This window comes from Pavona decussata, unplaced genomic scaffold (assembly GCF_977016875.1).
Source record: "Pavona decussata unplaced genomic scaffold, jaPavDecu1.1 SCAFFOLD_324, whole genome shotgun sequence".
Lineage (NCBI taxonomy): Eukaryota > Metazoa > Cnidaria > Anthozoa > Scleractinia > Agariciidae > Pavona > Pavona decussata.
The window spans coordinates 1,912,501-1,931,271 of NW_028145713.1; the positions used below are offsets into that span (position 1 = coordinate 1,912,501).

General features: G+C 39.8%; 1 protein-coding gene across 3 annotated transcripts in view; it reads left to right on the plus strand.

The window, feature by feature from the left end:
- LOC146453754 (uncharacterized) overlaps positions 1-18,122 on the plus strand; it is a 92,685-nt gene extending 74,563 nt beyond the window's left edge. For 2 of the 3 annotated variants that reach the window (XM_085096243.1, XM_085096242.1), the window contains 16 exons: positions 560-654; positions 2,303-2,491; positions 3,708-3,776; positions 4,195-4,306; positions 4,920-5,048; positions 6,188-6,254; positions 6,340-6,442; positions 7,133-7,179; positions 7,853-7,979; positions 9,056-9,162; positions 9,313-9,362; positions 9,981-10,267; positions 11,472-11,546; positions 12,633-12,704; positions 13,460-13,578; positions 16,249-18,122. In XM_085096243.1, the coding sequence (XP_084952369.1) occupies positions 560-654; positions 2,303-2,491; positions 3,708-3,776; positions 4,195-4,306; positions 4,920-5,048; positions 6,188-6,254; positions 6,340-6,442; positions 7,133-7,179; positions 7,853-7,979; positions 9,056-9,162; positions 9,313-9,362; positions 9,981-10,267; positions 11,472-11,546; positions 12,633-12,704; positions 13,460-13,578; positions 16,249-16,312 (1,712 nt within the window). In that variant the 3' untranslated portion in view covers positions 16,313-18,122. The remainder of the gene's footprint in view (positions 1-559; positions 655-2,302; positions 2,492-3,707; positions 3,777-4,194; positions 4,307-4,919; positions 5,049-6,187; positions 6,255-6,339; positions 6,443-7,132; positions 7,180-7,852; positions 7,980-9,055; positions 9,163-9,312; positions 9,363-9,980; positions 10,268-11,471; positions 11,547-12,632; positions 12,705-13,459; positions 13,579-16,248) is intronic. The other variant, XR_014859428.1, reaches the window with a different exon arrangement.
- The last annotated feature ends 649 nt before the right edge of the window (positions 18,123-18,771 follow it).

Here is an 18,771-nt window from a genome sequence, read left to right on the forward strand (position 1 = left end):
GATTTCAATACAACTTGTTTAAATCTTCTTTTCCCACCTAGTTTAAAATGCACAAAATTACCTTTGAATTTGCATCACAGTTTCTCGGAACATCCCGAGAATGTATGCGTAGTAGGAAAAGGAGACACCTTCCTTGAATCAAAGGATGCAGATATTTGAGTTTACATTCAAAAACTGATTAATAATTCATAAGCCCATTGACCTATCAAATGGTCGACAAAACATCACGCGCAGTGGTTTTAAAACCCGATAAAACCTCCTCCTTATTAGTATGCGTTGTTTAATGTTTTCTCGTATGCTAATTTCGAACGTTCACAAAATAATCATTGTTATGAACTTTCTTGACACACGCTTTTCCAGGAAAGTTTTTGAAGCTGTTAAAAAAACTCGCAGCACGTGTGTCCACTCGGCTGCGCTTCGTGGTTTTAAATCCCGATAAAACACTGCTGCTCTTGTTTTAAACATTACCGGTTAGGCAGCTAAAACGCATACTTAGCTTTTAGTGGGACAAGGCGGAACAATTTTTAATATGCCCCCCGATTATTTTTTGTCCCATCAGGTTTCGTCAAGCGACGTTGCGAGGCCGATTCAAGATGGCTGCCACCAAATTTTAGTGACTGCGTTTCTAATGATTATCAGACTCTTTACGACAAGGTACAAGAAGCAAAATATTAACGAATAATATTAACGAAAGTTGATATTCAGACAACAAATATTAGGGAGCTTAAGTACAGACGTTTTTGAGCCACGGACGGTAACCGGAACTTGAATTTTTTCGTTTTGGGGGGTTTTCACGCCATCGCGTTTGTAACGTCAAGCCACAGTCATCAACAAGAGCTTTTCCTGTCCGTGGTAAGGAGCCGGACCACGCCGTGGCTCACGAACGTCTGTGCTTAAACTCCCTATTTTCTCTTCGATAACCGGAGCCGGAATAGGTTTAACCCCTTAAGTGTCATTGTCTGAGAAAGTGTCCCAGGGGCCAAAACTTGTGGTCAACCGATTTGGCTGAAACTTGGCACAGAAGTTGGTTGCCATGAGATATTTGAAAAGCCAATTTGGCTCACTTCTCTGACTTTAAAGGCTGGTTTCCATATGATCGCGGATCGCAGATCGCAATAAGGTCTGCGATCGTCTGCGATCATATGGAAACCAGCCTTTAGATAGAACATGGTTCTATCTTCTGCGATCGTCTGCGATCGCGATCGCAGGCTCGCAGACGATCGCAGAAGTAGTTTCCATATGATCGCAGACGATCGCAGAGGTTTACTTTGTAGTTTAAAAACCTAGTACCCATCAAACAGCACAAATGATGAAGGCCTTACCTCGATATAACGATCTTTCTAAACGATGCTTGAATTTTTCGTTGATTAATATTCAGTACCGGCAAGTCATAATTCTTCTCCGTTGCTCCAAGCATGAAAAGTCTCTATATTTTGTCAGGCCTGATTTTTATTATGATTACAAGATAAAGTTAGCTCAGTTAACGAAAACGTTCGTTAGCATATAATCTATGTCTGTTAACAGCCTGAACAGTTCTTGTAAATACCCACCAGTAAGGGAAAATGGCCATGCATACATAGATACAATTCATGGCAACCAACTTCTGTGCCAAGTTTCAGCCAAATCGGTTGACCACAAGTTTTGCCCCCTGGAACACTTTCTCAGACAATGACACTTAAGCCGTAACAGTGATCAGCAATGATCTAATTCCTCCTTGTACTATTAATGCGTATTCAACCGCTGAGGTCATGAGAATTAAGGATATGATCACCGAAGGTGATTTTCCTTGTTATTTTAATAAGGTCTCCCCAGTACTTTTATAAGAAAAGTATGGGGACAATTGCAAGATAGGAGAATTTGTTCTTTGTTATTAGGGGGTTGTTTTACACTGTTTTCACTGTCCTGTCTAATTAACCACTAAACTTGTCTGCGCGCAACGCTGGTATGTTTATAACGCCTCACTGTTTTTAAGTCAATGTCACCCGAGTCTCCAGGAGTTTCATCTACCCATTCAAGCAAACTATTTCTTCTCTTAAGTTACACGGTTCGGGAGCAGCAGAATATTTTTACCTTCCCCCTCGTGTTCGGCGACACGTTCTACCATTTCCTTTTCTGTCTTGTGACCCTCGGCTTTTGCAAAATCTCGCTTCCCATCACTTAGTTTCACAAAGGCAGTAAGTTGTTCTATCGACAGTGAAAATGGTTTACTGTAATTCATTGTACAAATTCTTCTCAACCCCCTAAGTGGATGATACACATGGAATAAAATTATATGCAACCCACGTGTTCCTACTCTTTTTAGTCCAAAACGTTGGCCAGTGGAGCAGACCCCAGTACCCTCATCCGGGAACTCTCACAGCTGACCACTCAGAACATTGACAACTCGTTGATCTTTGGTGGCGACTTGAACCGAGCCACCGATATTATGGCAGCGGTTGTTCAGCACATTGGACAAACGGAACTACTGGAAATAACAGGAGAGGATGTTGAGGTACACTGAACATCGCATAAGTTAGTACGAACCTGTATTAAGGACGGTGCCTACTATTGTTACTGCGCATACGTTCTGCGCATCGCGAGAAACTCGGGTTTCCTATGGGTGGTGCCTACTAATACAGGGATATTTTTGCGCGGTTTAAAACTATACGCAGAAAGCAGAACTTACCAAATGCTTTTGGTATCTCAAAAGAAAATTGGGGGTAACCATGCATTTTTCAGAGATAATTAAGCTTAAATTTAGCAAAAAAGTCCTATACGTTGCTTTATATTTTGGCGTTTTTTAGAGATATTATTGCTTAATTATCTCTGAAAAATGCATGGTTACTCCCAATTTTCTTTTTGGATTCCAATAGCCCTTGCTAAGATCTGCTTTTCCCGCATAGTCATAAACCGCACAAAAATACTTCGGTATTAGTAGGCACCGTCCTTAAGCGGTCGCCCTCACTTGGTTAGGAAGGTTCAGTGATAAAATGGTATGACAAAGCGGGAGAACATGGCACAGAAACGGATTATTACAACATTAGCGCCAAGATAGTAAAGTCAGCATTACAGGTCATTAGAAAGTCAATTGCCTGACACGCTATTTGTTACCATATTTGAGTGCTTTTCCTTTACAAAGTGACCGTTTAAAACGGGTCAAGACAATAGAAACAGCTCGTTGGGACTTAGTAAAGGGTGACCGCGAACGCTTAATAGACGTGACTTTAGTACTGCAAAGTGAGAGCCACGTAGCACCTGTGAAATGTTATAGAAATGGAATGAAATTATTTTATTTGAGTGCCAAAATGAGGAATTCTGTCCTTATAGTTCCCCGCACTTGCTAACCCTGAGAAGGAGATTTGGTTTGACGAGGTCAAAGAAGAAGCTTTGATCTCGGCGAGATTTGAACCCACGATTATTTCTATCATATAAGATATCCCGTCAAAGACCGTCATGAAAGTTACCCGGTGGGATCCGACCTGTGACATTCAGCTATTTCAATTAACGTTGTTGGAAATCGGGGGCTACAAGACCGCAACGTGATATTGGTATAGTTTATTACAAGATTTACCAAACTCAGCTATGGTCCGGATCGGATGAATCGAACAGTCTTCCTCGTGTTTGATTTATTATATTACTATTATATAGTGTCAGGTCTATTTTTTTTTTCTTTCATACATTCTTTAAAGCATTCTTTCATTCGTTCGTTCATCCATTCACTTGTTCAGAATTTTGTGAGAGCTAGCAGCAATCTGTTGGACATGACCAATCAACAAGAGTGGTTTCACATCCAGAAGGTAAGAAAATCAAGATATGACCGCCACTTGCATTTGAGCCAATAACACGGAGAGTTCTTGCGCATTCTCCCGAGCCAGAGGCTCATCATAAAATGCTTGACAATAAACAAGATCGAGTAGGATTTTGGAAATGTTGGTTTTTGAGGAGAGGAGAAAACCGGAGTATCCGGAGAAAAACCTCGGCGTAAGGGCGAAAGCCAACAACAAACTCAACCCACATGTGACGCCGAGTCCGGGAATCGAACCCGGGCGGATTGGTGGGAGGCGAGTGCTCTCACCACTGCGCTATCCCTGCTCTTGAACTCTTGAAATAATTGAATTGATAGAGGTTTCAGGTTTTATTTGTTTCTTTGTTTTTTTTTTTCAGATCATTGCTGTGATCGCAAAAATAATTGTGTTGTTGTTTTCTATGTTTAAGAATAAGCCCGGCACTGCAGATGTGCTTCGATCAACGGAAATGTTCGCGCTTCAAGCGGCTATAAGACTTCCTCGGGAGGATATGGCGGAACCCACCATCACAGATAACATCAGTGAGTTAGATACGATAAAAAAATCAACTTTGTTTAACGAGGGTGACACTTAACAGTCTGATGGGCCTCAGGCCGGGGACATCCATTGTCCCTACTAGGGACAATGGTGACACTTGATAAGTACGTGGGTAAATAAAAGATTGTATTGTATTGTATTGTATTGTATTGTATTGTACTGTACTGTACTGTACTGTACTGTACTGCACTGCACTGCACTGCACTGCACTGCACTGCACTGCACTGCACTGCACTGCACTGCACTGCACTGCACTGCACTGCACTGCACTGCACTGCACTGCACTGCAATGTTAGGGTAACTACTAGGGTAATGTTTTGGGTATTATATTGCGCAGCTGCCGGTATTGTTCGTGCGAAGGCATAGACTTAGCAGTAGGGACGCCAGCACGAACCACGGAGAGCGGTGAAGCGCGCAGCGCGACGCGCGCCAGAGAAAAAAAACTTTAACTGGCCTCACGGACGTTCTCCTTGCGGCTCTGCGGAAAAAACTCTTGCTTCGCGCGAATAATCCAGTCAGCTATGTCGGCTATTGCAGAATCTGTTGTTTTACTGTTTTAACCGATGATGAGCAAATGATGTTTTTATTGCCCCTTAGTAATCAAGATGGACCGCAAATCACCTGGAGATGGTGGCCTGACCTTCCCAGATTTCTCTAATCCAAAGATCGACCGCTGGGATGCCAGGCGTGACATCATTGCCCTTCCTTCGTCTGTCTTTGATCGAAGTACGCAGTATACCACTTGAAAATCCTGCTAATAAAATAACAATGAATTGATTAGCAACAATTAAAATGCGGCTAACAAATCTGAAAACCATGAGATATGTAATGTTTAAAACACGAGCAGCAGTGTTTTATCGGGATTTGCGCCGAGTGGTTTTAGACCCGATAAAACACGTGCTGCGAGTTTTTTGAACGGCTTCAAAAACATTCCTGGAAAAGCGTGTGTCAAGAGAGTTCATAACAATGATGCTTTTGTGAACGTGGAAATTAGCATACAAGAAAAACCTTAAACACCGCATACTAATAAGGAGGAGGAGGAGGTTTTATCGGATATAAAACCACTGCACGTGATGTTTTATCGACCATTTGATAGGTCAATGGGATTATGAATTATTAATGAGTTTTGAAGAAGTCTCGTAACTACAAGAAACTCAGAGTACCAAAAGAGCTTACACAACTTTAACTTAAATGTTATTGCCCACATAAAGAAAATTAATATTTTAGAAATATTTCCTCCCTGTTGCGTTTCTTAAACCAAGATACAGTAGTGTTTAAAACCGAGTGTCGTAAAACTGTAACAAAGTAGTCCCTTGCGAACGGCACCAAGCGGTGTGAGTCAGTCACGATTAGTTTTCCTACACTGATTGTTTTTCGAGAACGTGGCGCGAGATTCTTGTAAGATAATTACAGATCATAGAAAAGCAAAAGGCCTTTTTAAGCCCCGTAGTTTGTGAAACTCAGAAAGGGAGCGAAATTGAACATTTTAGTGTAATAAAGTTTATTGAGCATTCCTTCAGTTTTTCGGATGCCCCAAAACGTTCGACACTTACTTGAAAACTTGTCTACCTGTTGGAAAGTTTAAGCCAAACCAAATCACGTCTGTGTTCAAACGCAGTTAAATGTAAAAGGAAAAAAATTAGAAATTCCCTGAAAGATAAGGTTCTTCTTTGAGAGCTCAAAGCTGGTATGTTTTCTTGTGAGTCTGTGAGTTTACAAAATTATTTTACGATTTACAAAATATGTGTCAGGAACCATTAGGCACACAGCGCCGACTTTTCTCCAGATACCTCTCTTCAGTTGAACCTTTTTAGTAAACAGCAAAATGATTTAGTAAAAAAATACATAAACTGATATATTTTCAGGAGAAGTCAATACAGCCAGTATCAGCTTCAAAAGTCTGCCATATTTACTGCCGGACTCCAATGTAAGGTAGGGCGGCACTTAATCAAATTAATCCCTGTATGCATTTCGCTTTTAATATACAACTCTTAACTGATAATTCATCTCCGCACAGTACTGGCCTTGGCCCGAATTCAAAAGTTATATCCACGGTGATGCACCCCCACCCCCAGGGAAGGATTAACCCACCCGTGACAGTTGTTCTTAGCCATATTAAGGTGAGTATGAGGCAGAAAGAGGTTGATGTTTACAATTTTTAATGCAAACGTCGAAGGAAAACATTCCAGTAATTATATACCGGTATTAGACAGAGCCATATGCAGGCGTTGGCGTATTGCCAAACAGTTTCGAGTTTTTTCCAACTTGCGCGAGTTTCAGGTAATATGAGACACTGAAAAGCGAATCGCCATCATGTTTACCCAGCCTCGTGCAAAACACGGGGAGTGCACGATACATTAATAGCATGACAATATTGAATATTTAACCAGCAAAACAAAGCCAACTGGGAGCTAACGATTTTATGATCAGATCCTGAGTACGTATTTGAATGGTAAATAAATGATTGTAACTACATCAAATACTCATAAAATGTGAACTCTGGATAAAATATCTCACATGAAAGACCCTTGCAGTTAAGAAAGAGACTTGAATAGTTGCAAAGAGTACAGTCAGTTTGTAAACCCAACGCCAAAGAAAACATCACTTAGTTTATTGTTCCAACATGTAAGTTACTTGGAAATATAAAATCGGGTTATTTGAGCTATTTCGATTTTATACTAACGCACGCGCAGAGCGATTGTTTTTGCTCATTAAACTTATTGTTTTGTGGCGTTCTCGTTGCCGTCACCGTGGTCGTTACGTTTGTATTTACCGCATTAAATCGTTTCTTGTCTTCCTTGTTTACACAGAGGAGGAGAGGAAATCCCAAGTGTGTATTCTGGGACTACACACTAAAGTGAGTACAAACCATCTCTCCAGTGAAGTCATGTTTGATTTTAAAGAGACAATCTATTTTTAAGCAAAACTTTGAAAACACAAAGAACACTTTTTCATCAATGCCAGCCAAAAATAGGTTAGATATTTTTGAAAACGACGATACTAGTGCAAGGGAAATTATTCATAAATATTTCCTGCTCCGAATGACCAAAATAGAAATGACAACCAACTTGAAAACTTCGGTTCGTTGTGTGTTAAATAAAATTGGTAGTAACTTATTGTTGATCATTTTTTCTCAGTGTGAAAATTCACTTGATTACATCTGATGTTCGCATATCCAGAAGCAATTCATGTGTGAACAAAGTATTTAAATATACATTTTGCTAATATTTCACCAAAACGCTGCTGGATAATCCTTTAAGTTGTTGTTTCTGTGAGAGTAAAATATCCAGTCTGTTGAATATCACGCATTTAATGCTTCCTTGCAGCCGTTTTCATCGTTACGTACGCCGTCGACCAATCTTCCAGTTGTCATCTTACTTTTAAGTAAGAAACTAGTTGTTATTTTCGCCTTATCTAGCCCTCTAACTGATACAGCGTGGGTGTAGCTTTACCCCTAAGGTAACTCAGGTCGAGAAATGCGAAACACTACACGCAAACTATGAATGAACTATTTTTCCTTTTGTCCCCAGTCCCCATAGAGGCGGCGCGTGGTCATCTCGTGGTTGTTGGCTTGCTTTTAGTAATCAGACCCACTCGATCTGTCAGTGTAGCCATCTTTCAAACTTTGCAGTACTAATGGATCTTTCATCTGACGAGGTAAGAGGACAAAAAGTGCACTATATAATAACCAGTTGCAGTGATGTATTTTATTTCCGATCCATGGTCCATCTCCCGGCGGTGGTATTGTCATCAACCAGTAATCAACCAATGATCCCTAAATTTTTAAAATACCGTTTAAGGTATCTCGGCCCTGTCCTATGGTCGAAATTTAGCGATAATGTGGGAGATTCCAGTTCAATAAACATACATAGTTTAAGAAATTTACAAGGAAACTAACTCTTGAGGACGTAATAACTGAAAAAAAAATGTCATTCCTGCTTGTTTTTATGTAACAATAAATTGGTAATGGAATGAATGTGATGGAACATTTTAAGCCTGTTGAATAAATAAGAATGATGCATTACTCAGTAAGCGACACAGGCATACTCGGAAAAAAAATCCGAGTGCTCCTATCAGGAGTCAAATCTAAGACCTTCCGATTACTAGTTTACTACGTTTAAGTTTACCTACTACTGTAATCTAGATGTTATTGACACGTTAATAAAGTTGCTGTTTTTGTTGCCGTTGCCTGAACCTGTAAATTTCTAACCACTAGTTTTGTTAATGCAGCATAATGAGGTTTTATTCTATTTTTGTTATATAAGTGGTTAACAACTATAGTTCTGTACCCAAGATAAGCAAAAAGACGCCGTTTAAGCTCCATTTTTAAACACTCTTCTGTGGCACCATGCCGCCGGACCCCTCTAGACGATCATGGCTTTAATAATTGCAAGAGTCCGTTAGTAGTGTACCGGATTGCATTGACATTGGAGCTGGTTGGTCAAATGCGAGCTACGTCTCTGCTAGCTGTAAATATCCAATGATGACTTCCGCTCAGGTCGTTGAAGCGTCTGTCAATGCCATCTCAAACAGTCCTTCTCAGGACTACCCTCACCCGGATGATCATTCTTTACGTACTTATGACATGACTGCTGGGTTCAAACCATTTGCACATAGATGTTAGCTAAGTTAGGGGTTAAAACCGGTTAATGTGAGATTAGAACATTTGGCGGAACATTTTATCCTTAAATGTGCGGAAAACGTTGTTCAAACGAGTTCTTGTTTCTTCACAGAGTTTACAGAAGGAGCAAAAGAGAGAGAAAACCATGGCTCTGATGTGGATTGGTATTCCTGTGCTGATCGTGGGAGTAATTGGTGGCCTGTACATGTCCTTCAGCTGGTGAGTTTGCGGACTTTTCTACCACAACAAGAAACAGTTATAACTTAAAACCACTATTCTCAGCGATGAATTAGTTCAAAATTTCATTGGAAATGTTAGGATTTCCTTAAAGTATCTTGAACTCAATCCATTTGTCTCTGAAAATCACAGGAACAGAAAATCAGGAATACCCAGCACCGTAACGAGGCCTTCAACTTCACGTGAGTAGTTATTTTTGCCTTCATTAAACTAATAGGCCATTTCCGAGTCGCTGTGAGCCTCATTATGAAAGAGTGTAAAGCTTTTCATATGAACTTTAGTTTTGTTTGCATATGAATGAAAATTAATTTTCCTTATAAAAACTTTGTACTTAGCCTCGCTTTCATAATTAGGTTCAAAGCTACTCGGAAATGGCCTATTAAGAATGCCTGTTAGAAATTTGCTAAGATAATGTTTTGCCTTAAAAAGTCATTCGCTACTAGCAAGCTGATAATTCCCAGCAGCAACAAGAAAAAGCTATCATTTTCAAGGTTGTAAAGTCTGATTAGCTAAATGTCGAGTTTGTCCACGCAAGGAGAGTGACTGAATAGGAAAAGGGAAGGAACTGAATGGAGTCCTATCGTATTTACCAAATGACTTCAATTTGTCTACCTTGACTTCCTTCATTCCTCACCTTTGAACGTGGGCTACAAAATTAGGTGTTTTCAGTCATGGCGAGTTGTTGACTTGAGCTTCTAGTATAGTAAATATGCCTCAAGTCTGATGAGAACTAATAACCCATCTCAACAAAATAAGATGTTATTCTGCAGCTTAACAGGTTTTTGCATGTCTGTTCCTAGTAAACGAAAAAACTGGCTTGCTCGGTCAGAGAGTGGTGACAAGCCAAGTCCGTGAGGAATTCCCGCCATCGCCAACACGTGACCTCTACCGCGCGCTGTCTCCTGGGTATTCGCCCACAGGTGACCTTGAGTGGCAAGACGAGTTTGATTTTGACGTAGAGTCAGGTGACCATGGCTTTAAGCAAATGCTTCTACCCAAGCTACAGCTACTGCAGAATCAACTCATTAATGAGTTTTATGACGCCGACAAACTGGAGACGAAAAAGAAGCTGTTACTTGAGTGCAAGGTGAGTTTTCAAATGGTATGGAGTGGTTTCAATTGTGTCGAAAGTAATTCGTATTTGCTTGGTTTTTCTTTGCCACGCTCTGTAATCAGTTAGTAAAACTCGTACCACTTGCTCAACCAATAACAAATGAAATCAAAACCAATCGTGACTTGTTCTCACTTGTTTTCCCGCACTTGGCGCCGATTACATGTGTTTGCTTCGAGTTATGATTGGGTCACTGAGCTGTTTGGTTTCACGACACTCGATTGAGGAACGCTTTGCCTGCATTCATGGACTTGTATATTAATTAACAATTATTCCACGACCGCGCGTTGGATATGAGATGATTATAGCCAACGAGGCGTACCTATCCTCTCATACAAGTTGTGGTAGTTAGGGGGAAAATTCGGGTGATTGGGCTTTTAGTCGATGCTTTAATGCCACGTAAATTCAGTCTCGTACCCAGCTTCTTTAGCCAGTTGTTGGTTGCCTGAAGAGACTGGGGAGATCGATAAAAGCAATTCTTTGATTGGCTGCTCCGTTAACGGCTCTGCCTTTTTACCGCAGGATTTCTGCGGTGAGCAAATTCCAGTACCCGAGTCTCTCCAGGCGATCAACTGCTGGCAAAAAAGCCTGGACATGAGATTGACTTAAACTTTGATTGGTTATCTTGCTGACCAGTGTGAGCCCGTAAAATCATAATGTTTGCGGGCGCACATTTCCTTTTAGATCGTCTTGTAATGTAGGAATTCGTCGGGACTGGCCCAGTCGAACCACATTCTGACTAAAGCTCCATTCACACCAACAAAATATGTTTAATCAAACCAGGTTTAACAAAATGAAAATTGGCAACAGAAAGCTTAAGCTTTGACATAGGATTCAGGTAAACTTTAACCTATGCTTTCATTTGTGCTAAATCTGTAGTCGACAAAAATCCGAAAGCAGCTTTTGTGAAGGAAACAATTTTAAACTGTGTTTAACTAAACAGCTTTTAAACGTGTTTAAGCCTTGGTGTGAATGGGGCACAAGATTACAATGGAATAGAAAGGTTTGGTCTCCAGCAACGAGCCGAAAATAGACTGAAATAGTATTTTTCCTCTACTTTCTGCATCTTTAGCAGAAAAAACAATTCGTCTTTACGATTTGCCTCACAGGACCTTTGGTTCTTTTTCTTTGCCTCGAGGTTACTTTCGAAACATAAATTTTGATATTTTTTCGTTCGCAGTTCCAGGGAAAACCAGAGAGCACAATTGACACCCCAGTTGAGTGTGAAACGGCGCCAGTAGTAGATAGACAAACGGTAAGAAATGTTTCGTGAAGTTTTACAACTTTTAGATTTTTATTTTGCATTGGCCTTGTTGGTATATTTGAGCTAAATCACATATGCCTGGTATTTTTAAAAAGGTTCTTCTTGTATCTGAAGAAATATTTCGAAGCCAGGAAAGTTTCATCGTACTAATGCTTTATTCTAGATGAACTGTGTAAAGATGGTTTTAGAAACACCTCACATGAAAACAGCAAGATGTTCACAATCGCCCATTTTACAGTTTTCTGCTTAGTGACATGGACTTAGAGTTGAAGCAAGGCTGGAGTTGGTTTTGTTTTGATACAAACCTCGGTGCTTTTCAAATGTAAATGCGAACTGCCTTCCCTACGGCCATCGCATAAGATGAGAACCACGGTATCCTGTGTGTCCGCAGAGTTGGCTGGTTAGTCCTAGCCGGGCAAAGAACTGTCTGTCACTGGTGGGGCAGACGTGAGGTTACAATTGAGGCGTTTGCCGCTGTTTCTTTACGCTATTGGCGCTTCCTCTGTGCCTCAGCAGTGCTTTTCTCAGCATCTACTGTCGCCCTGGTGAAGACGAGGCGCCAGGAGGTGCGATCCAGGGCTGCTTGGTCTCAAACTAGTTAGCATAAGAGCGACATGATTTACATGTGAAAAGCAATGAGGTTTGTATCAAAACAATTCAACTCCTCGCTTACACTCAAACACCAGGCCACAAAGTACATAACTGTAAAATGGACTATTCACAATCTCAAAGACGCTTTGATAAGACTTTTTTTCAACTAGTGAATGAATTCACGAGCCTTTGGAGTGGGCTTGGATGACTGGCTGACACATGACCAATCGCTCACTCGCTCTCTCGATTGCTGAGATGTAAAATGTTTTTGTGAATTAGTAGCTCAAGTCTGTTGGCTTGTCGGCAAACTTTTTAACTTCTCTGCTCGAGTCATGTTGTTGTTGAAAAGGTGACTTGCGAATCGTGACATGCGCGTCAATGTGGATTAGGTAGAAGTAAATCAACGTCCAATTGATGTGGCAGCAAAACAAGATGTATAAAATCGAAGAATTAATTTAAAATGTTATCATGTTGTTCCTCTCACAGACCCAAGCAAACCCACAAATTAAAATCGACAATCCAATTCAAATTGGAGCAGGTCAATCTTTTCAAGAAATTGTGAGTATCAATGTTATTTAATAATGTAAGTCTAACGTTTGTCTCACGATGTAGTCACTTTGAGATGAAGATTGCGACCTATCGACTCCTTGTGGGGAAACCAAGACACTACATTTTTTTTATAAGAACCTTTTTTATAACAACGTTGAGGCTGAGATAAACCAAAATTTTAAGATTATCCTAAGAACATTACCCAGGCTGAGAGTCACTTAAGAACATTTATATTTTGCTCATTTGTTTTGTTTTGTTTGTTGTTGTTGTTGTTGTTGTTGTTGTTTCATTCTTTTTTGTACCCACTACACATGAACGTTTTCTGCTTATTCGCCGCAAATCCGGAAACTTTATGTTGCTTTGTGAAACCCTGTGTTCAATGTTTTTGTGAAGCCAAATTTAGCAAGAGTTGGTTGGCGTGACATCTTGATTGCAGCATGTGACAGGGTACTTGATACCACATCACAGCAAACAATGCACTTTGATAGGTTTTCTGGCTACCTCCGCATTGATTTATTGGACTACTCTACCACACAACTTTAGGAACATGTTAAAAACGTTTGCAGGCTCAAATCGCAAAATAAATAAATAAATAAGAAAGTTCAGCCTCAGCCCCAAAATTAAACGATCTTAGACTGTTCTTCCAACAACTAATGGTCAAAGATTTTGCAAGAGTGGAGATTCTATTTAAAACCCTGCCTTTGGTTGCTTTGAGATACACATATTTTCACGCTTAAAAATCTCAACTTTCTTTGGAATTGTAGAAAATTTCGGACAAGAAGCTAAAGCTTCGAGTCCGGTTTGCGGATGAAAGTCCTCCAGGACTGAATCGTACCGATGAAGATAAAGAGCGTTTCAGAAGGCTTCAACGAATGGAGCGAAGGTAAGATTAAAATGAACGCTACTGACCAGTATGTGGTGTTGTTTATTCCTTTTCGAGATTGATCTTACTTTTGAGTTAGTGGATTAAAAAGAATTACGTAGCTAAATTGTAATCATCCGGGAAAGTGCACTCCTGAGAAGGACTGTTTGACATTGACTGATGTTTCGACAACCTGAGCGGAAGTTATCTTTAGAGTCAAGTGAGTTGTGGGTCGTCAGTCGATGTTTATGTAATGTTTGAAACACGAGCAGCAGTGTTTTATGGGGATTTAGATAGACCCGACAAAAACACGTGCTGCAAGTTTTTGGAACGACTTCAAAAACATTCCTGGAAAAGCGTGTGTCAAGAGAGTTCATAACAATGATGCTAGTAAATAAGATATTTTAACAGGGAGCCCACGTCACAAAATGTGGTTTTCAGTGAGGCCCTGCATAAATCTAACGTAAGAATACAAAAAAATTACAAATATAGCTATCTAAAAAATAAAAAGTAAAAAGGATAAGATCGATAAAAAAAGTCTACATGTTTCTAATAAGACGTCTAAAAACTAAAAAATTGGAAATGTTCCTAATGCCATCTGGGAGAGCGTTCCAGTCATCTACCGCATGACAAATAAAACGATGATGCTTTGTGAACGTTGGAAATAAGCATACGAGAAAAACATTAAACAACGCATACTAATAAGGATGAGGTTTTATCGGATATAAAACCACTGCGCGTGATGTTTTATCAACCATTTGATAGGTCAATGGGCTTATGAATTATTCCTCGCGAAGCGAGGGCCGAAGGCCCGAGCGTAGCGAGGTTAATAAATTTGTCGGGCCGAAGGCCCGCCGAAGGCTGCGCTCGGGAGCTAAGCCGTGCGAATTCGAGCCGAGCATATATTTATATATATGTATGTATGTTTATATATTTCCGTGAAGGTGTCCGTGCTGTTGCCTGGCAACAGTGCGCAAACGAAGTATGAATGACGTCAGACTGTCTGGCGTCGTCTGAAAGAAATTTGCATACATCGGAAAAAATATGCGTGCATGATCAAATTTCAGCTGCAATGTTCATCAATATTCACTGGATAGAGAACTATCTCTCCAGAATCTTTTCCCTTTCTTTTAAAAATCTTTTTTGTGAAAGATTGAATTGAAGAAATTACACGTTTTTTGGCCGCGGTAAAATAATTTTCCGTGGGAAATAAATTCATCGAACACGACAGCGCTGCACGCCCGTTGTACATTACGTCGCGTCAGAAATAGATTTTCAACCGCAGAATGACGTCAGACTGTCTGCCGTCGTGTGGAGCACAATTTGCATACATCGGAAAAAATATGCGTGCATGATCAAATTTCAACTGCAATGTTCATCAATATTCACTGGATACAGAACTATCTCTCCACAATATTTTCCCTTTCTTTTAGAAATCTTTTTTGTGAAAGATTGCATTGAAGAAAATACACGTTTGTGGACGCGGTAAAATAATTTTCCGTGGGAAATAAATTCATCGAACACGACAGCGCTGCAAGCCCGTTGTACATTACGTCGCGTCAGAAATAGATTTTCAACCGCAAACTAGCCTGTGGAACTACGAAAAGACCATGCTCATAAAAAAATTCCTATGCCCCTTTTACGTAATCTCCTCATTTGATGCTACAGTACGAGTAAGGAGGGTTTTCCACCCAGCCCCAGCTTCGCGAGGTTTTGCGAGTCACGTATTTCTAGTTAACGAGTATTTGAAGACGTGACTGCTGCATAGGCCATTTTACAATTGTGTGCTTAATGGCTTGGCCTGAGATTGGAAGCGAGGCTGGGGGTGACCTTGTTTTGATACAGACCTCACTGCTTTTCATATGTAGATCATGCTGTTCTTATGCTAACTAGTTTTCACTTACATATGAAAAACAGTGAGGTTTGTATCAAAACAAGGTCACCCCCAGCCTCGCTTCCAATCTAAGGCCAGGTCACTAAACACACAACTATAAAATGGCTTATTCAAACCAGTTACTGAAAAAGAATTGTTACCATTCAGATAAATTATTAAGCTGTACTTTTCTATGCTTCCCTTTATTATGCTGCCCACTGTACAAGGTGGTTCTATCTTTCAATATAACAGTCCTTTCGTTAATCAACACAAATTAAGGACGGTGCCTACTTTTGTTACCGCGCATACGTTCTACGCATCTTGAGATACTCGGGTTTCCTATGGGTGGTGCCTACTAATAAAGGGATATTTTTGCGTGGTTTAAAACTATGCGGAGAAAGTAGAACTTAGCAAATGCTCTTGGTATCCAAAAAGAAAATTGGGGGTAACCATGCATTTTGTCAGAAATAATAAAGTTTCAATTTAGAAATAAAACGCCATACATATCTTTATATTTTACTTTTTTAAAGAATAATTGTAACTTAATTATCTCTAAAAAATGCGTGGTTACCGCCAATTTTCTTTTTGGATTTCAATAGCTCTTACTAAGACCTGCTTTCCCAGCATAGTCATAAACCACACAAAAATACTTCTTTATTAGTAGGCACCGTCCTTAAATCTTTTGAGTTGTACTTTCCTGTGGTACTGTCTCACTCTATCATGCAAGTGCTGAGCGAGTGACAAAATCGACAAAATCGTAGTTTGTTTGTTAGAACTCTTAGCTTGCAGAGAACTACAACTGTTCTTTTCTTTTGCAGAGTTTTTGCTCAGCATCTTCGTAGATGGACGGCCAACAGCCACCTTAATTTGTCTGCGGAATAGTTCTTTTATATTAATATAGGATTTTTTAAAAAGTAAATTTATTATTAAAAGCGGCGGGGTTATTTTATACTAATAATCACTCGGTAAATAAGAATAATTGTATGACTACGACTTTCGGTATATCTTATATTTGTAAGATACCTTCGAGTCTAAATAGGCAACATCTTGATGTGGGCACGCCAGCATTCTGATTGGCTCTCTACTAACAGCACCAGCTCTTATAACCCATCGATAAATTTCCGCGAGCCATCATTGGACGAACCAAATCACTTTGATATCCGTCGTTGATTTTATCGACTAAAACCGGCAAAACAAAGAAAGAAAGTCACATTTACAAAGTGTTACTCATTAATTTGCAATCATGCCGTGAAAACGCCGTAAACATCACTGGCTGTTTTCTTCTTACCAAGATAAAGCCCACGCGTGTTAGAAATTGATAGGAGGGTTATAAACTCGTTTCCGAACTGCTGGTAAAGTATCGGTGATATAACGCCCAAGGTTAAAAGATTGTTTTCACATTTCCGACCAACTGTTTATTTTCCGGACAATCTTTCAGCCTCAAGAATTATTCTCCGAGATAACAGTCGCCTGAAAGGTGATAATTATGACAAAAATGAATGTTTGTTTTAAACAATAAGATTTCTTTTGGTAAGTTAATCAACAATTGCGTAAAGCCCTGGTCAAACGGCGCATGATAGTCGATGATAGTTGATGATAGTCAAAACTATCATCCACTATTATTAACTATCAAGCGGGTGGTCAAACGGTTCAAAGAAACCCGTGATAACTGACCATAGTTTACCGTCTACCGCCTCTAGTGTCAGCTACTGCCGAGTGTCAACATCGCAAACAAAAATTCGCAGGGATGAAGTTTTCGCGGCGAAATAAAGCAGCTGCCTGCTTCGTTTTCCTTCTGTTGTTGGAAGAAGTAACTGAAAATTAATCTTAAGAGCGCTAGTGGAGAAAACAGCTGAGCGAAGAACTATCATCGACTATCATGCACATGGTCAAACGGGAAAAACTATCATGAAGAATTTGAACACGCTCAAAGTGAATGATAGTTGATGATAGTCGATGATAGCGCATGAAAGTTGGTGGTCAAACGAGCGTGTGCGCTTCAACTATCATGGACTATCATCGACTATCATTGACTATCATGCGCCGCTTGACCAGGGCATAAAAGTTCATTTTAGTAAGATAATAAGTAAGATTATAACGTTGATCTCATAATGCAGAGGTCGTCTTTAATCCCCAATATATCAACTTGTACATTATCTTAACCCTTTAATGCTCGAGGAAAATACTGAATATTTTCTAAATTGGTAACTATGAACTGGGAGACCACATATGATATACCATTTAAAAGGGATTTTCTGGGGTGTGCTATAAATTACACCAACATAGATGGCGGAGGTCACAGATTAGATTGAGAAGTGTCCAGACGAAAAGAGAAATCGTTTAAATTTTTTGTATTTCTTGTACATATTGGCTATACCCATGAACGGCTATAGCTTAATTTTCAGCTCTCATTGCATTAGTTGCTGTAAGATATCAACTGGACCCTGAGCGTACAAAGGGGAAAAGTTTCAAAAGTTGCAGGGGTGGTTTCCAGGCACGTCTCAAATGGAAGCGGGACGTGCTTATGTGCCTTCAATCGGCAGATCTTTCCAAGATCTTTTGGCTGTGCAAATTGCATACGAATTAACCAAATATTAGGCTTTTAATTGCATCTTCTGCCGTATATGGCTCTCTTAGGGTTAACTGTTCTCCAAATCAGTTTTTCATGGTACTACAATCTTGGACAAAACTGTTAAGAGCGGTTGTCAGTAACTTTCGAGAATCCGGCGACAGAAGCGAAAATTCGATTTTTTTTTTATTTGCCCCAAAAGACCCTTTTGGTGAACTATTTTCAAAAATAATATTCAAAAGTTTCAGCGAATTTTTGTTTCGGCAAAAATTGGGAAAGTTCGAAATCGGCCAAAACGCGACCGATGCCCCGATTGAAATTATGCAAATTAGTACATTTTTAAAACTCTCGTTCAAGACAAGGTAGCGTTTTCTCGAGTTGACACTTTCACAATCGTTTTTACATCCCTTGTGCTTGCTTCTAAACTATATTTTATCTCCACCTGAACATTCTTTCATTTAAAGTTGCCCACGTAAAGAACACAATGTTTGCTATTTCTTAGATAGAGTGATTTTTGCCATATTTCAGATGACCATATCATCAAGGGTATACAAATATACTGGTAATGAAATCACTTTTTTGAACGGGCAATTGTTCTTATTTATCATGTTAAAATATTTAGTTTGGCCCGTGAAAAGCGAGCGCGCTAGGTCGAGATGTGTGGAATGCACTTTGACACAATTCGCCATTTCAGTACTTCATGTTCCTCCTGTTACTTTGCACTTATCAATACACTTCACGGAAGCTTTTAGATAAAAGCAAAGGTCTCTGT